Consider the following 26,018-nt stretch of genomic DNA (forward strand, 5'->3'; position numbering starts at 1 on the left):
CCCTAAGAGATGAACTATATGACTTAACAGAGAAAAACGTGAATCCTTCAATGACTGCTCATTGCCTACAATTTCAAGTTAACTTCTCAGCATGGTGTCAAAGTTTCTGTTTGATCTTGGCCCGTATTTCCAATCTCCTTTTCCTCCACTCTCAACCAGTTCTAGCAGATATCTTCTATTATATTTGGCAGGTACACCATACTTATTTCTCACTTTTGCACCGAATGAGAGGAATAGACTAGGTTATGCTACCATAACAAACAACTCCAAAATCTTAGTGACCTGAGAAAAAAACAAATTTCTCACTCATCTTACATGTGTATCAGGGTTAATGAAGTACTGTGTTCATCATGGTCACTCAGGGACCAAGAATGACAGAATAATCACCAGGTCTGACATTGCTGGTTGTGTTCTGGGAAGAGCTCTAGAAAGTCTTGAACAAGCTATTAAAACTTTGGCCTGGGAGTCATATTTCACTGGTTTCCAACTCATTAGCCTGAAGAACTAGTCAAATGGCTCAACCAAAGTAAAAAGGAGTGTGTTACCATGCCTAGAACGCACTGACTACCACGTGCACTCTGCATGTTCATACCTCTGCCTTTGTCCATGCCCTTCTCTATGCCTGGAACATCCTCCCATGCCTTGAACATCTAAAAAGCTCATGTTTCAAGACCTATCTTATCTGACACCTTCTTCATCCACTGGTCATCATACCACCAGGTTTACCTTGCCTTTGTTTCCATAAACCTTTATACATGTATTCATTAAAACACCCAACATGCATTATATATTATCATATGTCTATCTCACTAGCTAGACAAAGAAACCCTCGATGGCAAAGAATACATCTAATCAACTTGGTACTCCCAGTATTTAACATGGTACCTGATACACAGATGAGGAAGAGAAAGTTAGGTGCTATGAAAATGAAAGATAATACTCAGACACTAATTCGGTGACCATGCAATCATTTACACAATTTATTACAGAAGACATTTATTGAGCAATTTAAAAGCACTGCCAATTTACTATTTATAAGCACCATTATTACCTTCTTATCAGGGAAAAAGTATGCCAGAGAGGGATAAATTTTTCTCACAGGTAGTCAATTTCAGAAGTAGGATTTCTGGGGTACAGACTCTGGCCTCTCTCAACATTTCCTCTAACAATAAGGGCATTTCAGTTGCAAAAAGGAAAATTTATGCCAAGTACAAAACATGGTCTGTCACTAGGAAGAAGGGTATTGTCTCCATAACCTTGTCATGGACTTCTTCAGTCTTTTTCCCACATACTCCCTATGGAGCAATATAGAAAGAAAACTGGGATAAGATCAAATCCTAAAGAATCTTGGGAAGTATAAAACCTGTTTCTGATCAGCAGTCTCTGGACATGGACATGACTCCTATGCTGGGCAGTGTTTGGCTTTGATGGCATCTAAGGTCACTTTTACAATAATGATTCTGGGACTCTTCTATGCCTCCTTGAAAACTCATTGAAGTGAAATCTATTTATTTTGACATAAACTATAACCTCAGGAGGAAAAGAATATCATCTGGCATGATCCAAAGAGGCAGGGCCTAAGGGCAAAAGTATATTCTATAGGAAAATGGATCCTGAACATGTCCCTCCTTTATTCTTTAGGTAACCTGCAGCCCTGACATCTCTGTACTGTGCATCAGCAGAAGTTTAATCTGGTTCTGTTTTTAACAAAAGATCCATCATGTTGGCCTGACTTACCAGCTAAGTCAGGCCCAACTTTTCCTGCTCTGCAAGCTAGATGTATTGACATTCAGATCTGTGTACTTCCCATCAAACTGCCTCTATAAAGCCAGCCTGGTAAGGCCTCTGAGATGGATGGGCCAGCAATCATTCCTTAAGCTCCCCTAATATTTTGGAAAGCCATAGGGACTATGGTTATTACTCAGGAAGGTGAGATTAGAGTGCAACTTTGAGAAGAATGAAGCCCAGAGAATGGCAGGTTTGCCCAAGGTCATGTGTCAAGCTTTCCTCTCCTATTAAGGGACTACAGGAAAACAGGTGTTTGGAAACCCAGTTTAACTTTATGAATGGGAGTATAGACAAGTGAAGCTCTTATATTTCTATATACAGAAGAAGCTTAAAGATCTTAGGGAAGGCAATCTCATCAGAAGAAGGGTACAGAGTGGGGGATGTCTTAAAGCTGCATTTACCATAGACAGTTCACTGATTTATGGGGATCTTAGGGAGAAAACAATGGAGATTATGGGAATACGTTTTAAAAATCCTCAATTTTCCTCAGGGCCTAACACTCCCTTTTCTACCCTTCTCTGGGAAACACAGCTCTTCAATCATACTCTGCTCTCAGGTTCCAGGGCCTCTGTTCACCTGAGGCTGTGGTGTACATCATGGCAGTTTGGGTCTCCTCCACCCCTGAACCACTGTGCGATGGTTTATGTTATAATGTGTTATTGTTCACAAGCATTTGGTGGCCCTCCCTGGAGGAGGATTATACCTTGGACTCCCACAAAAGTATATGCTTTTCGACTTCTGTGTGGCCCTTTGACTCACTTTGACCAATGAAATACAAGCAAAAGTAGGAGGCACTGTTTTCATGGTGAAGCTTTAAAAACCAGTTCATACTTTGCCCTGCTTTCTTTTTCCCTCTCCCATGCTGATTGGCAATGTTCCAGAGAGAGGCAGCTCTGTGAGCCTGTGTTATGGAAAGTTCTGGAAGGAAGAAAATGTTGAGCAGAGCTACAACCAGCCTGTATGGACATACCATATGAATGAGGAATAAACTTTGTGGATTTAAGCCACTGAGCTTTTGGGGTCATTTGTTACTGCAGCGTAATTTAGCTTTATCAGGCCAACTCAGATATACAGATTACCATACCCACCAACCCATCTCATATATAGTACTAGTTATCTATGCTGCATAACACATTACCCCAACATTTAGTGGCTGAAGACAACATGTCTTTATCATCTCACCATTTCTGTGGGTCAAGAATCCAGGCATGGCTTAGCTAGATCATCTCTTTCAGCATCAGCACAAGACTGTAATCAGAAGGTGTGATCATAAGGTGTAAGATGACTGGGGCTGCAGTCAACTCAAGGACCAACTGAAGCAGGATCCACCTCCAAGATAACTCAGTGGGTATTGGCAAGGTGTCAGAGAAGTAACCTCTCATCACTTTTGCCATATTCTATTCACTGGGTCCTGCCCACACTAAAGGGCAGACAATGACATAAGGCATGAATATCAGGAGGCAGGGATTAATGGGAATGTATTAGAAACTGTATCACAATGATTCCCAAAAAAAGTAAAATGAAATGAACAAGCATTGAGCAAGAACCTAAGCTTGAGTGGTGAGACAAGAAAGAGAACTGTGGAATTCTATCACTGCGGCTCTGAAGCCCAGGAATGTTAACTATCTTGCCTAGGATATGTAGTTAGCAGTAAAGCCAGAATGAAAATTCAGATCAGCGCTCTTTCCACTAGACAGTCATAAGTGAAAAATTAAATAGCAATACAAGACAAATTGCATTCAACTGAAACAGAAGCTAGGCCATCAGTTGCTAATTGAATTGTCACATAAATCATCCAGACAATGAGTGAATTAAAAGTGCAGAAAGACAAGCTCTTTAGGCTAGGGGCAATCAAAGGTAGGTCATAATATGAGCTAGACTTTGAAGGGTAGAATTGTTTGAGCAGAAAAGAAGGGAAAAGTGTTCTTGGCAAGTAAATGGCCAAGCTGGGAGTTCTTTAGGGGAACCCTCGGGCATCACACAGAAATGCTGATATCTCTACTCTTTCTGTCTTCAGTCTTAACTCATCAGGTGACAGATATTTTCCAAACAGACTATCTCTGGAACATTGTGCGTCAGAGGTGAAGCCACATAGAGAGAACCTTCAATTTACCCTTCTTAGGTAAGTGGTACCCAACCTCAGGAAAAAGGATCAGAATCAACTAGAAATTTTTGCTTGGGAAACTACATATGCTTATACCCCCCCAAAACCTGAGGCACCAGAATGTCTGTGGAGGGGGGCAGTGGAGCTCAGGTAGCTTAAGAAAGTCATCCCAAGTGATTCTGATATAACCCCCTGGTTAGAGAGTACAGCTGTGGGGCTTTTTGCATCCTCTGGTGAGTTCTCAGGGTGTACACTTTGCCCTACAAAAGAACTCCAAGGCCAGGTCTTTTCAGGATGCTAATACCCTCCCTCATAAAATATGAACAGCTCGATAGCTAAACCAGGATGGATTGATGTCCCCTCAATTAAGGGCTTTCCAAGAGTGCTTGAAGTACAAAGATAAGCCCCCCAAACAGTAACCTTAATAGTAATTAAGCCTTGGTGAAAGACTCATTTTTACCCACCTTGGACAGATATTATATTTCCCATTCTATAGGTGATAAAACTGATAATTTAAGTAACTGGATCCAGGTCTACAGGCCAGTGGGAAGGAAGTTGGGCCAAATTGTTTACTTTATCAAGTTTATCATTGTTTGAGAAAAGAAGGTGTGAAAAGACAAAGCAAAAGAGAAATAGAAAATAAGACAAAATCTAAAAAAATTTTCAAATATCATAAAAAGACATAACATGATGTCAAAATCCCTATGGTTCCCTGACAAACCATGTCAATTTTTATTGGAAACTGCAAAAATGTCAGGCTGAGTCTCCAAGTGCAAGCTTTGACCTTCCCAATGTGAATGGAACTCTGTTTTATGAGGCAGACCATCAACTTTGCACTGAGGTCCTCCTGTATGCCCCGCCAAAGCTCTCCCAGGAAATCGAAGAGGCCTGTAAGGGCACTTTGGCTAATGGAAGAACAAAGATCTCACCCTGTGCAGACACAAACCTACCATGCCTCACTGACAAGAAGAGACCCTGACAAGGCATAGCTATTAGCATTTATAATGCTTCTTGCCCAGATGCAAATGTCATTTTCTGCCATTTGCACTGCTGACCAGGGTGGCCCTGGAAGAAGGCATTGCTGATGGACACAGCCTTTACCCAGTGCCCTGCAGGGGGGTTGGAATGGACTGTAACTGTAGCTTTGCCCATGGCAGCGGTCAGATACCCAGAGAGACCAATCTCTCCCAGTGCTTGCTAATGAAATTTCTCCTCAGGAGATGAAAAAGTCTTCAAATGAACCTGTCAAGTTCGTTTTATTTTTTTTTTTATCATTATGTTTTCTCTCTAGAGCAAGGGTGTACAAAAAAGAGCAAGTAGCCTCCAGATGCCATCACCTGTTTTGTAGGGATCTTAATATTTGCCGTATGATAGTCAGAGGTCCAAGCATTTCAAAAGGGAAACTTTGAAGTAATGCTTTGTTCCTTTCTTGTCTATTCTTTCTCCAGGATTCTGCAAAAACATATCTTAGTCCAGAGGTGTGGACATAGAAGTCCTAAAAGCCCAGTTACATGGGAGTAAATAAGGGTAAGTGAAGGGGCTGCCCAAACGGGCTGGGAGACAGGTAGAAACCAATTTTGCATTCAAGACTTCATAAGCCCATTTCTCCGGCAGAGACCCAAGGTTCTAGTGTTATTTATGTGGAAACCCTAAATAAAGTTTCTTAACTGGGCTGCAAATGAGAACCACCTTGGGAGCTTTTCAAACAATACGCAGCATCAGCGATTCTGATTCAGTTGTCTGGGGTGGTGCCCGGGCAATGTCCTTTCAAACCTCCCCAGGTGGAAGATGGAAGGCTCTCACTCTCCCTGAGCAGAAAGGCCCTCCTGGGGCCTAATGCACTGAACTGAGCATTTGGATCCGTTTCCTTTGTTCTAGCCTAGTGGTTGTAAATCCAGCTATCTATCTAGCAAGTAAGGTAAGGCCCAGATACAAGGCAACAGACAGTGGTAGAGCATCTAGCTTTTCAAGAGGAGATAAAAATTTGGATTTTTACATGAAACTTCCTGATTTTAAAATGTTGACAACTGATTTAAAAGGGAACTCTTTGAAGGTGTGTAAGGCAGGAGCCTTGGTTTCCAACCACAGCATTTCCTACACTGGGTCCTCAGGTCACCTGGGGCAGGGGGGGAATCTCTTTCTTTCTGGGATCAACTAGCAAAACTGAAAAAAGCAAGCATATCTGCAGAGCTTGAGTGCATCCTCCTGTCAGTTGGCCTTCATCATCATTTATACATGTCTTTAATTGACAGACTTGGGTTATAGGGAGGGCATAGGAAATCCCTATAAATAAGATGGGTGACCCTGACCCTGAGAGGCTTCACTAGGCCTTAGACAAGAATGTGCCACTGGGAGGGGCACCTGGGTGGCTCAGTTGGTTGGGCATCTGCCTTTGGCTCTGGTCATGATCCCAGGGTCCTGGGATCAAGTCCTGCATCAGACTCCCTGCTCAGCAGGGAGCCTGCTTCTCCCTCTGCCTCCTTGTGCTCTCTCAATCTATCTGTCTCTCTCTTTCTCCTTCTCTCAAGTAAATAAAGTCTTTTTTTTTTTAAGTGTGCCACTGGTTCCAGGACTTTGGAGGAAACTCAACAAAAATAAGGAGGGGAATAAGTGAACCCTCAAAAGATCATTGTTGAGGCTTTTTGTTAAGATCACCAACCAGAAAGTATGGTGTATGGAAAAGAGCAAAGGGCACTGAAGCCAGACACTTACCTGCTGTACAGGTACAACCCCCTGTGCTGGCAAACCACACCGTCTTCCAAGCCTCAGATGGTACATCCATCAAATGGACATAAAAATACCTTCCCCATAAATACAGTATGGAGGTTCCAAAAATAAATAAATAAAACTACCCTATGCTCTAGTAATTGCCCTACTGGCTATTTACCCAAAGAATACAAAAACACTAATTCAAAAAGATATATGCACCCCTCTGTTTATTGCAGCCTTATCTACAATAGCCAAATTATGGAAGCAGCCCAAGGGGCCATCTATAAATGAAGAGATAAAGAAGATGTGGTGTACACACACACACACACACACACACACACACACACACACACAGGAATATTATTCAGCCATAAAAAAGAATGAAATCTTGCCATTTGCAACAAAACATGGATGGAGCTAAAGAGTATAATGCTAAGCAAATAAGTCAGTCAGAGAAAGACAAATACTGTATGATTTCACTCACAGGTGGAATTTAAGAAACAAAAAACAAAGGGAAAAGAGAGACAAACCAAGAAACAGACTCAACTCTAGAGAACAAACTGATGGTTACCAGAGGGGAGGTGGGTGGGGGATGGGGGAAATAGGTGATGGGGAGTAAGAGCGCACTTATCTTGATGAGCACTGAGTAATGTATACAATTGTATACAATTGTTTTTTTTAAAGACTCTATTTATTTGAGATAGAGAGCTAGAGAGAGAGCATGCATGGGCAGGGCAGAGGGAGAGAGAGAAGAAAACTCCCCAGTGAGCATGGAGCCGACATGGGGCTCAATCCCAGGACTCTGGGATCATGACCTGAGCCAAAGGCAAACGCTTAACTAACTGAGCCACCCAGGCGCCCCTGTATACAACTGTTGAATGACTATACTGTATACCTGAAACTAGTATAACACTGTACGTTAAGTATACTGGAATTCAAATTTAAAACTTAGTTAAAAAAAAAAAAAACTTCCCCATAGTGTTGGAATGGTGAGACAGGATGAATCTGAAGCACCCAACACATGCACTGCGCTAAATTCCCAATCAGAAAAAGCATCCGTTTTCATGCCTTGATAATCTAATTAAAACATCTCAGAATTCCTATTGTTGAAAGTTCTCCCAAATAGATGATTTATTTCTAAATTCCCTTTGTTTATCTGCAACAGCAGCAAGCACACTTTCCTTCCACATGTGTGAACACAGGTGACAAATGCCTCCTTCCATCAGAGCTCTTTCTTCCTTCCAGGATTTCAGTACATGGTCCCTGTCACCCTCTGAATTCTGCTCACCCTTCCACAATACTTCAAGTATTTCACAGTACTACTGTATCACCTGCCACTCACCATGTCACAATGTAGAAACACCATGACAGAGTTGTCTGCATATGGTCACCTGACATAGCTACCCTTGGGGAAGAGGCTACGTGTTATGCATCTTTTCATCTTTTTCAAACATAGAAATGTCACCCAGGAGACCAAAATGTCACTCAAGGCACTTTCTCCCAGCCTCTTTCTGCCAAGCCTCATCTTGCCTCCAGCATCTGCTGCCATTTCTGAAATCACCTTTCCCATCTCAGTGGGCTTTGCACTCTAAAAAGTAGCTACAGCCATGGCTTACCTTCCTCCACAACATCTGTCTATATTCAATTTAATTCCATAAACATGCAGGGACTTCTATCTCCAACCACTCTAAGGCCCTGAGGAAGAAGAACTGAGCAATACACAGCCCTTTGCCGGAGCTTCCCACAGTATTAAGGTTGTATATCAAGTTTGCTTGAAGGGATGACAGCCCATCCATGGTTAGGCAGCTTTTTATTAATATTTCTCTGTTCTGTGTCTTTTTACCAAGACATCCACCTGTGATTCTGATTCCCTGCCCCGGGAATGGAGCAAAAATGGCTATTAACTCATTAACTGATTATTTTATACAAAGAGTTTTTATGTCTACATGGATCTCAAAGGAGAGTAGGATATGCTACCCCAAAATGTGCCATTGGCATAAAGATTATTCAGGTAAGACTTTGAGCTGAAAGCAACTGAGAATCAATAGATACAGGATATATCTGCTTAAAAGCAAAGCACAAATTTCCCTTTGTGAAAGTGTCCCCCACCCCCTCCTGTGTCAGGAAGAGGAGAGTGACCCTTATCATAAAAGATGGAGAGCCAGCACCAACATGAACTTGCAGAAACAAACCTTAATAACATAGCCCTCACCTTCCATTAGTTTCCCCCATGTACTCCCTAGTTGCTTCCAGACAGTTTATTGTCTGTTGAAACCCACACCCTCTTTCCTTTAGTAAGAAGGGTAGATAAGCTCCTGAGTCTAAAGAATTCTTTGAGTTTCACTTTTCTGTGAATTCCCATGCAAGTAAATATTCATAAAAATTGTGTGCCTTTTCTCCTGTTGATCTGTCTATGGTCACATTTGCAGGGCCCCACTCACTGAACCTAAGAGGGTAAAGGAAAAGTTTTTCCTCCCTCACGATTCTCCTCAAAGCAGACATTCTCAGGGATGGTATTAGTATACTCAAAACCTAAGGGCCTGGAGCCCTTTCCTGAACGGTTCACTGTAGTTTAACCATAAACGACTGAACCCTATGCATGCAGGGTTGTTGACTGAGAATTGCCAACACTTATTTGCCCTTAAGCAATGACTATGTTGCTGGGAGTGGGATGAGGGGACATCGAACTATGACAATCAGTGTGAGATGAGATTACAGAGGAGGAAGGCACACAACTCCCCACATTGGAACTCACAAGCTGGGCTTCTAGCCCCCTTCAAATCCCATTCTCCAATATGGCAACCACTTAGATCTTTTTTTTTTTTACATATGAATTGAGTCTTCTTGTTCCCTACTTAGATCTCTGGAAGTCTTAACTCTGCACTCAGAACAATTCCTAATTCCCTTCATGACCCACAAGATGCACCTAGTCTTGCCACCCTCCCCATCCTCCAGCACTTGTTTTATGAGCATCTGCTAGGCTGCAGATCTCCACTAATCTCATCTCATCTGCCCCCCCCGGACCCCCACCTACTCCCACACGTTTCTTCTCATCTTCTAGATCTTTTGATCTAATGCCACCTCATCCAGTCCTTCTCCAGCCACTCAAAATAGCTGCCTTTGTTATTCTTTATCACAGATTTCCAGTTCTGGACATGAACAGACATTTCAGCAAAGAAGACATCCAAATGGCCAACAGACACATGAAAAAGTGCTCAACATCGCTCGGCATCAAGGAAATACAAATCAAAACCACAATGAGATACCACCTCACACCCGTCAGAATGGCTAAAATTAACAAGTCAGGAAATGACAGATGTTGGTGAGAAAGTGGCAATGCAAGCTGGTGCAGCCACTCTGGAAAACAGTATGGAGAGCCCTCAAAAAGTTGAAGATAGAGCTACCTTATGACCCAGCAATTGCACTACTGGCTATTTACCCCAAAGATACAAATGTAGTAATCTGAAGGAACACCTGCACCCCAATATTTATAGCAGCAATGTCCACAATAGCCAAACTATGGAAAGAGCCCAGATGTCTATCAACAGATAAATGGATAAAGATGTGGTATATATCTGTAATGGAATATTATGCAGCCATCAAAAATGAAATCTTGCCACTTGCAATGATGTGAATGGAACTAGAGGGTATTATGCTAAGTGAAATAAGTCAGAGGAAGACAATTATCATATGATCTCACTGATATGAGGAATTTGAGAAACAAGACAGAGGATCATAGGGGAAAGGAAGGAAAAATGAAACAAGACAAAACCAGAGAGGGAGATAAACCATAAGCGACTCTTAATCTCAGGAAATAAACTAAGGGTTGCTGGAGTGGTGGGGGGTGGCGGGGGGGTGCTGGGTGATGGACATTGGGGAGGGTATATGTTGTGGTGAGCGCTATGAATTGGGTAAGACTGATGAATCACAGACCGGTACCCCTGAAACAAATAATACAGTATATGTTAATTAAAAAAAAAAGAATTCCAGTTCTGTCCCAGCACTTATCACTACCTTGAAAGTGACTCATTTGTTTCCTTGTTAGTTGTTTATCTTCCCCCTTAGACTGGAAATTCAGTGAGGGCAAGGATCTGAGCTGAGAACAATGCCAGGCACAGAGTGTCCTGGGAATGAACAGTTGTGAGCGAGGAAATGAGCAGGAGGTCAACCTTCTGGGCCAGCCCACCCCACCCGTCCCTTCATCTGACATGCTGGGCTTGTGCCATCTGCACCCAGCCACCCCTCACCTGCTCATGGCTCAGCAGGTGCACATGCTCCCACAGACCCCGGACTTGTCCAGTGGTGTCTCAGGGTCAACCCCTTGGCATCTGCATTCCTGGTTCCCCTCCCTTCCCCAGGAAAGCCTGTGGGAAGCCTACTGGGTAGAAATACAAGTGTGTCCCTCCCCCTCCCTCCTCATCCCTACACACACACACACACACGAAGCACACCTAGGGTTCCACAGAGAAAGACTCAAACTGCCCAAGAACATCTCCTGTGAGGGACAATTTGGCTTTATTTTAAGATCTTGAACTCCTGGTCCTTCATGCCCAAGCTGTTTCCCAAGGGAATCTACGCTGGGCCTTTGCTCTGGGGCACAAGTCAGGCCCAGGGATGGCCTTGCCACTGCCACCCAGGACATCAGATGTGACCGGAGTTCCCAACAGTGTCAGTGAATGACCATGGACCACTGGGTGACATCATACATGACCCAGCACCAGACTTTCAATGTGGCACATCACAGGCTTAATCATAAGATCCAGAAAATACAGACTTCATGCCTCCAGAACGAAATGGCTAAGATTTCTTTTCCTAGGGATCAGACAGATTGAGCTGAAATGGGTGTTGATAATACCCCCTGATTGCATCTCAAAGATCATTTCCCCAAACTAAGCCTGGGCCTTGACGTCAGAGAGCTTATTCCTTTATAGCTGCATCCACTAGGGAAATTTTTGTTCTAAGATATATAGCACTGGAGAAATGGAAAAAAACCTTTTACTATTGTATAGTGAAGAGGTGAGGGGGTGTGGGGATAGTAACCTCATTAATTTTTAGGATAGCTGAGAGCTTCTTATTCAACAGCAGCCTTGAAGAAAAGATGCGTTAGTGCTCTTGGAGGGGATGCATTCAATGGATGTGGACATCAGAACCCAGTTATGGACACTAATAACAGAAACTAACAGAGCCCCTTACTCTGGGCCAGGCACTGAGCAAAGCAGCTGATAGGCACTTCTCATTTAAAATGAGGGTCAGGAATTATTCACCCATTTTTACATAAGGAAACTAAGGCTCAGAGAGGTTAAGTAGCCACACAGCTTTGCCACATGGCTCCATCAGTTCTTACCACCATCACTAGGCTTTTGAACTAGGGGATCAGTGAGAAATCCAGGGAAGGTGACAAGCTTAAAATCCACTAATCACCATCCACTGCCATGTGGTTTTCCCCTGCCCCCATTCAGGTTGCTCTCAAGATTGCTGCTTCAAACTAACATTTGCAGAAGCAGTGAGGGAAATAAAGAGCAGGAAGGCAAAATCCCCAAAACCCTCACCTGCCTCCTACTCACACTGCCCCAAGTGACTCCCATCACACAGGACACCCATGGCTTGGCTTTGAAACATTAACAGCACTCAGCATTAGTCACCACATTTTCACTGAAACTGAAAACAACATACTTTTAAAAAGCTGCTCTCTTTCAAAGCTCTACACACAGAACTGAATCTAATGAGTGTCCTTTAAATACAATTTAGCATAAGTTTCTTTTGTGATAGAAATAATAATGAATGGCTACCATTTACTATTTACTAGGTGTCAGATGCTTTACACAGATATTTCTCTTAAAAGTTGTATCACAAATAATGTACACTATACCAATATTTTAATAGCTATTAACTTAATAGTTAATGTTATTAATTATGAATACACTGTTCAAGTATTTTATTTATCCATTTTAAATTATTAGCAAAAATAACAATTTAATTCTTTGACTTTTTAGCAATTATAGTTCAGAACGGGTCCAGGCCCTACTGAGATTAATTGGTTTAGTCTTCCTAACAATGCTATGTTATTATCTCATTTTTTTGAAGATGAGGAAACGGAGGCCCAGAGAGCTTAAGTAATTTGGTCAAGGTCACACAGCAAATAGGTCGCAGAGCTGAGATGTGAACCCTAGCAATCTGATTTCGGAGTCCCAACTTATGACCTCTGTGCTCTGCTGCTTCAAGTCCTCCATAATCCCAGTGGCTCTTAAGAGAGAAAATGATAACTACGCAAAACTAGTAATTACAAAAAAAAAAAAAGAATTTGCGGATTCAGGGAAGAGTCTACCCTTGTGATAGAGTCAAAATCATATACAATTCATAGAAACATACACTGGGTTGAGATCAAAATAAATGATACGTGCTTAATGTTACATATCATAGAGATACTCATTTTTTTATTCTTTAAATTTTTATTGTTATGTTAATCACCATACATTACATCATTAGTTTTGGATGTAGTGTTCCATGATTCATTATTTGTGCATAACACCCAGTGCTCCAAGCAGAACATGCCCTCTTTAATACCCATCACCAGGCTAACCCAACCCCCCACCCCCCTCCCCTCTAGAACCCTCAGTTTGTTTTTCAGAGTCCATCATCTCTCATGGTTCGTCTCCCCCTCCAATTTACTCTTCATTCTTCCCCTCCTGCTATCTTTTTTTTTTTAACATATACTGCATTATTTGTTTCAGAGGTACAGATCTGTGATTCAACAAGTCTTGCACAATTCACAGCGCTCACCATAGCACATACCCTCCCCAATGTCTATCACCCAGCCACCCCTCCCTCCCACCCCCCACCACTCCAGCAACACTCAGTTTGTTTCCTGAGATTAAGAATTCCTCATATCAGTGAGGTCATATGATACATGTCTTTCTCTGATCGACTTATTTCACTCAGCATAACACCCTCCAGTTCTATCCACGTCATTGCAGATGGCAAGATCTCATTCCTTTTGATGGCTGCATAATATTCCACTGGGTATATATACCATATCTTCTTTATCCATTCATCTGTTGATGGACATCTTGGCTCTTTCCACAGTTTGGCTATTGTGGACATTGCTGCTATAAACATTGGGGTGCACGTACCCCTTTGGATCCCTACATTTGTATCTTTGGGGTAAATACCCAGTAGTGCAATTGCTGGATCGTATGGTAGTTCTATTTTCAACTGTTTGAGGAACCTCCCTACTGTTTTCCAGAGTGGTTGCACCAGCTTGCATTCCCACCAACAGTGTAGGAGGGTTCCCCTTTCTCTGCATCCTCGCCAACATCTGTCGTTTCCTGACTTGTTAATTTTAGCCATTCTGACGGGTGTGAGGTGGTATCTCATGGAGGTTTTGATTTGGATTTCCCTGATGCCGAGCGATGTTGAGCACTTTTTCATGTGTCTGTTGGCCATTTGGATGTCTTCTTTGGAAAAATGTCTGTTCATGTCTTCTGCCCATTTCTTGATTGGATTATTCTTTGGGTGTTGAGTTTGATAAGTTCTTTATAGATTTTGGATACTAGCCCTTTATCTGTCATTTGCAAATATTTTCTCCCATTCTGTCGGTTGTCTTTTGGTTTTGTGGACTGTCTCTTTTTCTGTGCAAAAGCTTTTTATCTTGATGAAATCCCAGTAGTTCATTTTTGCCCTTGCTTCGCCTTTGGCGATGTTTCTAGGAAGATGTTGCTGCAGCTGAGGTCGAAGAGGTTGCTGCCTGTGTTCTCCTTTAGGATTTTGATGGACTCCTGTCTCACGTTTAGGTCTTTCAACCATTTGGAGTCTATTTTTGTGTGTGGTGTAGGGAAATGGTCCAGTTTCATTCTTCTGCATGTGGCTGTCCAATTTTCCCAACACCATTTGTTGAAGAGATTGTCTTTTTGCCATTGGATATTCTTTCCTGCTTTGTCAAAGATTAGTTGACCATAGAGTTGAGGGTCCATTTCTGGGCTCTCTATTCTGTTCCATTGATCTGTGTGTCTGTTTTTGTGCCAGTACCATACTGTCTTGATGATGACAGCTTTGTAATAGAGCTGGAAGTCCGGAATGAGATACTAATTTTTTAAGATAAAGTAAATACTTAGAAATGTTTACAACACTTACAAGCATTCTTACCTGTAATTTGATAGTGCTGCCATTTATAAATCAACAGGAATGGTGTATAATGGATGTTTATGCAGGCAGTAACCAATGAGCTAAAACCCACATGTAGATGAGTTTTGGGGAAACAGACAATAGCTACATAATTGTGTGTGTGCGTGTGTCTGCCTGCCTCTCTCTTTCTCTCTCTCTCTCTCTCTCTCTCTCTCTCTCTCTCACACACACACACACACACACACACACAGAGGGGAGGGAGGATACTCAGGTAGAACACAGAGTGTGTCTGCAGTCCCAATTAAGCAAGCAACACTGCCGGGATTTGAAGCAGATCTGATCCAAAGCCCACATGCTTGCTGCCCTCTACCTGCCTTTCTGAAAGAATGGATGAGAAAGGTTTTCAGTTATGTTTTCCTATAAAACCTAAAATTTAGGTTGAAAGCTATTTCATCAAGAAGGGATAAACAGACCTAAGACCCCTAAAGTATAATTTATCTGTCATTCTTTGATTCATTTCTATCCTTCAGAAACTTTCTATTCCTAGGATCTTTCATTTATCACCCTAATTATTAAAAGGATTATCTATTTAACTGGTTGTTTTTAGTGTAAAATTCTGTGAAGTTTGCTCGAAGTTTGGAATTCATATCTTACCTTATTTCTTTTTAGTTTACTGTAAACTATTCCCTTCTCCCTTTTTCTAAATGACTTATTTTAAACCAAAATATACAGCAAAAGAAACCAAGGGGTTTTGTGGGAAACCTATCTATGGATATCGTTATGAATTTGTCTATTGTTAGTCTCTGAAACCATGATCCTTACCACAATGGTGATGGACAGGACCATTCTGGATAAGCACTATCTAAAAAGCAGGCGAGACAGAAGAGGGAGGGAGGAGGAAAATTGTTAAACTTCATCGCAACTGGGTCATAAAGCAAAATAAAATGCCTGTAAGCTGTGTGTCTCCCTTAAGATGCTTTGTTAAAAAGCACGTTCTGCATTTCTTTGCCTTTAACCATATCTTCCAGACAAGTTTCTGCCCTCTGCTTTGTTTCAATTGGCTGGCTAACCCTGAGGTCAATCAAGCTAACTTCTCAAATGTCAGGCACACCAAGAAAAGAATACTGGTGGTTAGGGTAGAGACTTGGTTGCTCCTGCCCAGAACTGACCCGCCTGGAGGGTCGCCTCCATCCCCCACCAACTCAAAAGAATAAGAGACTCACTTAGTGGGAATGCTCACTCTATTCTTCGCTGTCTATGAATGTCTCGATCTCAAACTACTTTAGAGACTAAGGTTAAGGTTAAGATTAGGGTTAGGGTCAGGAATAGGGTGAGCCAAAGCAATGCCCTGAATTTTCCGAAGCTAGAGCTACTTCCCTCTTCCTCTGCATATTTCAGTGTTCTTCAGGCATCCCGAGAAACCATAATGGGGTGGGATCTGCTGGGCACTGCACTGAGCCTTACCCACATTGATGGCAACTCTATGCAGGGAGTGATGTCATTTGCACCTTTGCCCAGAGAAGAAAAGGAGATGCAGGCTGGGACTACACAACCAGGCAAGCTGGCTCCGGGGCCAACTACCAAGGACACAATTTTGCCAGCTGAGCACTCTAGCACCCCTGCAGGTGTCTTGGTATAGTTGGCAGAATAATGAGGAAGGGACCTGAGAAGAGAAGAGGAAGGCTAAGCAGGGAACTGAGTGCCAAGGAAAAGGTTCACAGTCTGTGCCACCCTCTCTGCCCTTTGACCTTGAAAGGCAAATGTAAACTTCTAGAACCAACTTCAAGACTGCCATCTGGGTCCTCAGAGGCCTGAAGAGGAGGAAATGGGGCTAAACTTGAATTTCCAAATCTTTCTGAGCCTGCTGAAAGCTAAGAAACGTCTGCTTGAAGGAGATTGCAGAGTCTCTGTGTCCCTGGAAACAGACTTTAAAGAGAAGACAGTCCTCTCTCCCGGGTATTGGACTCGGTTCCATCAAAGCAGGATGTTCTGCTGTTGCCCCACCCCCACCACCAGTGAAACCCTCTTTTCTCCCGTCGGCCCCTTCCTTCCCCCTTCTCTATAACTCTTCACTAATTTGACACTTTGAAATACCCCACCACTTATCTAAAACTCAGTCACGCCATCCAGTAATCCTTGAGTGCTTTGATATACAGACAATTAAATGGTTCTTGGCTCAGTAATAAGACTTACTATGTCAGAATGAAAAATAAATAATGCTTCAAAACTTCTTGTCCCCACAAATCACCACTCTTTCAAGTCTGCAACAAATGTCTACGATTAAATGTCCATTAAACATAAAAATTTTAAAGTTTTTTCTAATAAACCCTCATTCCTGGAGCAATAAAAACTGTTCGTGTGGACAATATCCCTGTAAATATTTTTTCCCCTGTTGGTCTTCAAATGTATCACTTTCAATTAAATGCTCAATGTGGATTCATTTACAGAGTGAGAAGACTTTAACGTCTCCTCTGCCCAAAGACCCTCGGATGGCTGCTATCTCTCAGGGACAATGTTCATCTCTAGGGAATTTTTCCATTAGCCACGGGTCATCACTACTCTTGAAATTTATTAAGTTTATTTGTTATGTATGTACATACATAATGCAGTGCTTTGGCATTAAACAGACGAGTTCAATCCCAACCCAGCAATTCTTCCACATGTGCATAAAGAGCCATGTACACAGAAGAATATTACACGATTTTTTTAATAGAAAAACCATAGGAAATAACCTAAATATCCACCCTTAAGGAAATGCATTGATATGGTGGAACATTACACAATATTTCTGTTCTATAGTTAACAATTTCAAGTCAACTCCCATGCCACAATGGTAGTAATGCTTGCTTGAGAACACAAGAGGGATTCAGTGGAAATCTGTATTACCAAAAAACAGCTCAACACCTTTGTCCTAGAAATAGATGGCCGGGGGCATCTTTAATAAGAGCAGCAACAACAAATGGCTGTTATACAGCACTTTCCACGTCAGGCGCTGTTCTAAGTGCTTTACGTGTTTTAGCCCAATGTGTCCTCCCAACAACCCAATAAAGTTAAGACTATTAGAACCCACATTTCACAGATAAAGAAATTAAGGCGCCAAGAAGACAGGAAAGTTGCTGTCACACAACTAGTCATGGCAGGACTGGAATTCAACCCAGCCAGTCTGATTCTAGATGCTGTGATCCTATCCATTTTGCTGTCTGTTTCTCTATTGGAATCAAAATGGACAGATGTCAAAATAAAATGTGAGTGAGAAAGAAGGAGAATACAAAATTTTATGTAAGACATCATGTATGGAAACTTTAAGAGCACATATATAATAATACCTACTATTGGCTACTAATACACAAATATACTATGTTAAAGTATCTTTAAGTGGACTGGAAGAAGATACACCTAACTCCTGAAAGTGGTTCATTAGGGAAAGAGGGGGTAAACAAGTCATGAGGAGGTGGAAATGAGGAAAAAGGTTGAACTTAGTCACTAATATTTTATTTCTTTAAAAAGATCTCAATTTCGATGAGTAGATGAAGTCAAATGCATCGCCCTTTCACTTTTCCCAGGAGTCCAACAAAAGGTACCTATTTTCCCCCATCATTCATATTTGCAAAACCCAGAATCCACAAACATGCTTTAATCTACTAGCATTTGCATTATTAAGATACAGCTTAAATGACATTTACTTTTAAACAAATTTTATGAAGCTGTGCATTTTAATGGTGTGAGTCCATTAGAAGGAAAAAGCCAAATAGGTTAAAACAAACACATTTTACTTTCTTCTGGTAAAAGTGATGCAGGTTCACTTTAGCAACTTCAGAAAATTCTACTATATGCAAAAAGAAGACACTTTACTGATATACCACTGTTTATGTTCTCAGGTCTATTGTTCCAGGGTTCTTCTATGATTAAATACACACAGAATTTTGATACAAAAATGACACTATGTGATATCCATCTCCATAAACTATTTTCCACTAATACAGATCAAATGTCTTTACATTTTTTCTGCATTATTTTAAACAGTTGCCTATATTTTATTCTCTCAATCCACATATTTATCCAACAGTTATTGCCCCCCCAAAAAAAGATTAAAGACATTTTCAGAAAAATGAAAGCTAGAACACTCTGTTGCTAGCAGACCCATATGACCAAAAAAAAATGTTAAGGAAGTTCTGTGGCTGAAGGAAAATCATTCCAGATGGAAACTCAGATGTACACAAAGGAGGGAAGAGCATCAGATGGTAAATATGTGGGTAAACAACTTTTCTGTTATTTTTTATAGACATGTAAAAAAAAAAACTTACAATTTAAAGCCAAAAGGAGTAACAATGTACTGTGGGTTTTGTAACAGATGTAAAATTAAAAGGTATGACATTAATACCACAAAAGATGGCAGGAGAGAATGGGAGCAAACTGGAGTAGCTTTCTTACATTAGTCGTGAAGAGCTTTAACGTTACTGGTAGAAAAATATGACAAGATGTGCACAGTAAACCCTAGAACCACTAAATTTAAAACAAAAAATAGTAAATGACAGCAAGTACACAGTTCAAAACAACAACTGGTGTGTCGAGGATGGAAGGACCCATCACTGAGGGGTCCAGGCAGACTTCTCCACTACTTTCAACTGCTGTTCTTCCAGAAATAAAAATACCCTTAAACAATTCGACTCTGGTCTAATTCCTTCATCCTACCTTTCAACTCAAAATAGAGAGGAATCCAAATCCACCTGAGCCAACTGCTAAAGAAACTGGACATAGACAAATAGTCCACAGAGAGAACTGTACAGGATCCAATCCAAGTACTCTCCTCACAAATATAAGACCTAGCCAGAGAAGCTTGGATCCTGAAGCTTTGACATTAATCACCCTGATTTCCATTGTAACATTATCACTACCAAAGAGACATTTTCAGGTTCACTTTTATTAAGGTTTGATGTAAAAAAAAAAAAAGATTTGATGCATAATAACCAAAGTGGAACTACATTGGCATTTCCAATACCAAAGGATCAATCTTTCTAAGACCCAGTTCCTTTTTGCATCCGTGTGTCCACAGACATACAGGCACAGTGACTTGAGCTTGAATGAGCCCTTTAGGGAACATCCAGCTGTTGATGCCAAATATGTATCAGAGTTCCAGCGACAGAAATCAAACAGACTTTCTGAATCATCCCATCCTGCTGCCTGGATACAAGCATAGATCTGAGTGTCTCCTGGCAAGTCCTCTTGCTCGGGGAGATAAAGTCAGTTGCTGAAGGCCTCTGGCAACGGGGATTTTTAAAATGGTCCTTGAATCTCAACATATACAGTTATCACTCTTAGACCCACCCCAGACTTCTTTTGTGGCTTTGAGTAAGTCACCTTTCCTAAAATCTTACCTTAGCCTCCTGGTAATTATTCTATAACTATCTGACACTTAAGGCTTACTATGTGCCCTCCATGGGCTCTAAATGACTATATGAAGTACATATATATGATATATAACAAATAATGTTATAAACAAAGGCAGTAATATATTCACTTAATACTAACAACAGATAATAAAACAGAGGCAGAATTTGAATAACTTGCCCCCAAATTATAACACTAACAAGTGACCGAGCCCAAGACAGCTCCAGCTCTTTGCCTCCATACTCTACTCTTGGGAGACTAAGACCTTACGACATTAACTTTCTTCCAGGAACAATATCAAGTCACTGGGACAGAACATAGTAACCTCACTTCTTGCTCCTAGCCTACCATCCATCTACTGCCCTCACACACTCCCCCTGACTGCCCCAAATCCTCATCTTGCAAGGGTTTCACCCAAGGGTGGTTGGAGATAGCTCCCCTGCAACCACCCTGGAGAGGTCCGTCTGTGTGCCAGGTCCCATTCGAAGTGCTGACATGTCCAGCCAAGTTGACTTCCTTACCCTTAAGGAATGCATTCATTTGTCCACTCAAAAATTTCTATCAAGCACCTATTTTGTGCCAGGCCAGATACTGTGCCAGAGAATGGGAATACAGTGAGGAACAAAGAGGTATAGTCCTAGCCCTTGCAGAACATACAACCACGTAGAGACAGACGGTGTCTACTTGGAGAGGGGAAGTTAGAGGAAATGTAATGGGAGAGCTCACATTTGAACAAAGTTTGGAGGAAGAAATTAGTTTGTCAGACAGACAAGGAGAATAAAATGTCAGGCAGTGGGAGAACATGTGCAAAGGAGTGAAAGAGGGAGAGAGACCATAGGGTTACTGGTGAGTGACAGCAGAACAGGAAATCCGGGTACAAACATCAGGCAGACTTCTACTGAAGAGGGGCCAGGGAAGCCAGGATAAGCACCTCCTCACCCCCGCACACCAATAAGACGAGGGGAAGGAGCACGAAAGGAAGAAACCAACAACCACAGAGGTCGTCAGTGGATGTGCCAAAGAACTCATGGAGGACGAAAGTGCTGGACAGAATGCTGACTGATGATGTGGAGCGAGGAAGCCACACTCTGCATAGAGTGCTACCAAGGACAGAGCCCTTGACAGCTGGGTTAGCTTGGAGTTTCCCAAAGCAGACCCCGAGGCAAAGACTCATGTGCAGGGAGTTTATTTGGGAGGTGATCCCAAAATAGCAGAATGACAGAGCGGGCAAAGTGAGATGGGACAGAAAGGGAGAAAAGCCCATCAAGTTCAGGTTAATACAAAAGTTTCTGCTGTGGGCCACTGGGGCTCTATCCTGGTGGGGACAAAGGGAAGACTTCAAAGCTGAAGATACTTATCCAAAAAACTCCATCCCTCCCTGGTAGAGGGCTGCCCCTGCAGCATTAAGTCACCAGCACGTTCAGGCTGCCCTGCACGCTGAGCAGAGCTCTGCCAAGCGGAGCCAGACAGGTACCCGAGGGAGGAAGTTGTCGGTATCTACAGGAAATGGAACTGCAGGCAAACTTTGAGGCGGGTTGCGGGGCTGTGGTGCCAGGCATCAGCAGCTTCTGCTGCAAAAGGCTCCATACTCAGTCCCCAGAATGTGTGCAGGATAGCAGCAAGGGGGCAAAAATCAATTGGGGAATCAACTCAAATTCAGTTCACCAAGCAAACAATCTCCCATGCATGGTGGACTCCGCAGCCAGAGGATTACCCTTCTCTTGCTCTATTATTTAACCAAAACTGAAGTTCAGATAAATTCTCTCCAAAATTAAAAAAGGCCTACCAGGGATTATGCCTCCTTTTATTGGTAGACAACGAAAGACACAGCAATCTATTTTTCACCTTGCAGGAGCTGCCTCAACTGGACACCTCCCACCCTCACTGAAACGTCACTAAGGAGACAGACCATTCAATGTTCACAGTCTGTATCTCCCACCCTACGGTTCACGTATGTCTGATTAAGGCATCTTAAGTCCTTGCTCCTTCCTGCTCATCAGGTCTAACTAACATAGTCATCAAAATAATGATCCAATGGGGCACCTGGCTGGCTCAGTTGGTTAAGCATCTGCCTTCAGCTCAGGTCATGATCTTGGGGTCCTGGGATCGGGCCCTATATCGGGCTCCCTGCTCAGTGGGGAGTTGCTTGCCCCTCCCCCTCCTCACTCTTTCTCAAAATCTTTTTTAAAAAAATAGTGATCCAAAGAATGAAGGGGGGGAATCGGAGGGGGAGGCGAACCATGAGAGACGATGGACTCCGAGAAACAAACTGAGGGTTCTAGAGGGGAGGGGGGTGGGAGGATGGGTTAGCCTGGTGATGGGTATTAAGGAGGGCACGTTCTGCATGAAGCACTGGGTGTTATACACAAACAATGAATCATGGAACACTACATCAAAAACTAATGTATGGTGATTAACATAATTTAAAAAAAACAGTGATCCCTTGTAATCTTGTATGTGAAAATGTCCAAAGCTTTTGTGGACTTATGACAGAAGGCAGGACAGGTGGTATAGTCCTGAGGCAAGACTGAAAATACACTGTAGGTTGTGCTAGGTAAAAGCAAATTGCTTCTGGGTGCTCCTGGGTGGCTCAGTCAGTTAAGCATCTGACTCTTGATCTCAGCGTCGTCCGCATTAGGCTCCATGAGCCTACTTAAAAAAAAAAAAAAGGCAAATTGCTTCTGGATACTGTTGGTTGCACTAGATAAAAGCAAACTGCTTCTGGGAATACTTACAAATTGGTAAAGAGTAAAAAACATTTTCTGAGCCAGGATCTGCGTACAGGTACCAGGGGCTACATTCCTCTGCGGTATTAGCTATTTCCTCCCTCACTTTTTACTGCCACACTTTGTGCTTCTCTCCCTCATTATGGGTCTAGGGACAACCGGAAGAGACTGGAATGAGTCTTGAGGACAATAGCCATCCTTTTATTAAGGCAATTTCTCCAACTAAGATGATTAGTCTTCAAGCCAGAGGCTAGTCTACCCAGATGAAGAAAAACAGACTTCTTCCACCACCAAGTAAAGTTCTGAGTAATCGGGGATTCAGCACTGTCAGCTCTATCCAAGCCCATCGGATGTCCCCATTCTAAGACCTGCGGTCCCAGTCTTTCTCAACGTTCTAACTCTCACAAGAGAGTCGTGGCAAGCCAATGAATTCAGGGAAAGTTTGAGTTTGACTTTCAGCAAGATTGGCTCTGTAGCTGTAAGAAATAATTTTACGGCTACTGCAGAAGTTCTCTGTGTCTCTGTAACTAGAGCTCAGAAACATCCTGTCTTGTCGTTTTCTTTCTCTGCGTGATCCAAAGGACACAGAAGAATCCATCCCAGGCTACTGTCCTTTTTTGTCATCAATGTTGCCACAGTGGTCAAGTTTGGCAGCCACCCGCTCTCCAGAGGTATTGGCTTCAGTGGATACTTCATCACTATAAACCATACGTGAGAGAGTTTAGAGAATTTGACACCAAATGGATTTTGACACCAGACTTTCAAAAACAAACAAAAAAAGTCCTCAGATTTCACAGCGTTGTGATTTTTTTAAACTGTAGATACAAGATTATGAGCCTGTGGGGAGAAGGGGAGAGAAACTATATTGAGAAGAGGCTGTGTAAGCGAGCTAAAATTTTGATTTCTTAGAGCAAGAATTAAATAGACTATTTCTAAGGCTGAAAAGAAATCGTAATGCAAGCACTTATATAGGGATATCACCAAAGGAACAAAACAGAATTGCTTACAAGTGGCTGTCTCTGTGGATAGGGGATGGATGACAAATGTGAATCAGGGGACTATGATGAGCTTGTTCATTTTTTTTTAATTTTATTTACTTTTGAGAGAGAATGACAGAGAGAGAATGAGAGGGGGGAGGGGCAGAGGGAGAAGCAGACTCCCTACTGAGCAGGGAGCCCGATGCGGGACTCAATCCTGGGACTCCAGGATCATGACCTGAGCCGAAGGCAGTCGCTTAACCAACTGAGCCACCCAGGCGCCCCCATTCTATTTCTTTTTTAACCACTTGTGAATATTATTTGGATTTTTTTTTAATTCTAAAAAATTTAAGCCAGGCCCAGAACACTCAGGGATGCCAAGGAAAGACATTTAAATTTCAAGCCTAAGTGATAGGGAACCAATACTTAGAAGACTGGTATGATCAAAAAGTGTTTTTTTTTTTTAACTATTTGTATTTATTTGAGAGAGAGAGCGAGCAAGCACGCACATGAGCAGGGAAGAGGGGCAGAGGGAGAAGCAGACTCCCTGCTGAGCCTGAGGGACTCAATCCCAGGACCCTGGGATCATGACCTGAGCTGAAGGCAGAAAGCCAACTGAGCCACCCAGGTGCACCCAAAAAGTGTTTTGTTTTTTTTTTTAAAGGTCAGGGGAGGGACGCCTGGGTGACTCAGTCAGTTAAGCGTCTGCCTTCAGCTCAGGTCATGATCCCACAGTCCTGGGATCGAGCCCCGCATCGGGCTCCCTGCTCAGCAGGGAGCCTGCTTCTCCCTCTCCCTCTGCCTGCCACTTCCCCTGCTTTTGTGCTCTCTCTCTAGCAAATAAATAAAATCTTTAAAAAAAAAAAAAAGATCAGGGGGGTTGGCTATGTCAAGAGTGTACAGGACTCTTTAGATCCTATGTGGAACCTAAAAAAGTTGAACTCGTAGAAAAAGGAGAATGGTGGTTACCAGGGGCTGAGGGGTGGTGGGGAGATGGGGAGACCTTGGTCAAAGGTCACAGATTTCCAGTGAGAAACACTCTGGAGACCCCATGTATAGCATTGCAATCATAGTTAATAATGATGAATTTTATTCCTGAAAGTTACTAACAGAGTAAATCTTAAGTGCTCTCACCACCTACAAAAGAAAGGAAATAATAACTATGTGAGGTAGTGGATATTAGCTTGATAGTGGTAATCATCTCGACAGTATACACATTTATCAAAACACGCTGTACACCTTCAATATATACAATTTTTTGTCAACCATACCCATAAAACTGGAAAAAGAAAAAGATTTTTTTTTAATGTATATCAGAGGCCTACAGGAGGGGTGGGGCACAGGGTTGTTTGGAGACCAGTCAGAGGGAAACTTGCCACACTCATGGTTTCCATAGCAGCACAGTTCAGAATCTAGTTCACCTGCAATTTCAAGTTCCAGCAGTGAGGCTACGTAAGCTAATCCCTCACCCAAGTGGACAGCACACTAATACAGGCCTTTTCTTTTTTTTTTTTTTAAAGATTTTATTTATTCATTTGGCAGAGAGATAGAGAGAACAGGTAGGCAGAGAGGTAGGCAGTGGGAGAGGGAGAAGCAGGCTCCCCGCTGAGCAGGGAGCCTGATGCGGGGCTCAATCCCAAGACCCCGGGATCATGACCTGAGCCACCCAGGCGCCCCACAGGTCTTGTCTTCTATACCTTATTCCATCAGGTATCATTATAACGTTGGGATATAAAGACCTGCAGAGGGCCCCCTACTACACTGAGGCCCGATCCGGATGAATAAAGGAGAGAAACTTCCACTATGAACCAGAGAGACAGGTCAGAAACCTGGGGTTTAACAGCCTTGTGATAGAGTCTGAATGGCCAGCGCATGTCTCGTCTGGCACCCTGCAGACACCTCCATGCCCACTGCCCTGCTGACGTGCACAGGTGAGACTTGCAAGGGAGGTAATCAAAGTTTAACATACTCAGTCTTTGAAATGATCCTGAATTTGCAAATCCTATTTAAAAATAGTCCCTGTTAAATAAACATAAAATTTAATGTATGAATGTATGAATGAAGACAGGAAGGAACAGCTTCAAAATGGTGGTTCTGTGTCTCGATGACCTGACCAAGGACCCAGATCCTTTCATGGTGTCCTGGCACCTTCAATGTCAGCTTCATCCTCTGATAGACAGCAACAAGGCTCCATAGACCCAGAGT

General features: G+C 42.4%; 1 protein-coding gene across 1 annotated transcript in view; it reads right to left on the reverse strand.

Moving 5' to 3' along the window:
- Positions 1-23,598: 23,598 nt before the first annotated feature.
- MCCC2 (methylcrotonyl-CoA carboxylase subunit 2) overlaps positions 23,599-26,018 on the reverse strand; it is a 78,979-nt gene continuing 76,559 nt past the window's right edge. Inside the window, exon 17 of the mRNA XM_073905367.1 lies at positions 23,599-23,673. Within this exon, the coding sequence (XP_073761468.1) occupies positions 23,628-23,673 (46 nt within the window). The 3' untranslated portion in view covers positions 23,599-23,627. The remainder of the gene's footprint in view (positions 23,674-26,018) is intronic.

Source organism: Callorhinus ursinus, unplaced genomic scaffold (genome assembly GCF_003265705.2).
Source record: "Callorhinus ursinus isolate GAN/ISIS: 27379988/994484 unplaced genomic scaffold, GSC_fseal_2.0 scaffold23, whole genome shotgun sequence".
Lineage (NCBI taxonomy): Eukaryota > Metazoa > Chordata > Mammalia > Carnivora > Otariidae > Callorhinus > Callorhinus ursinus.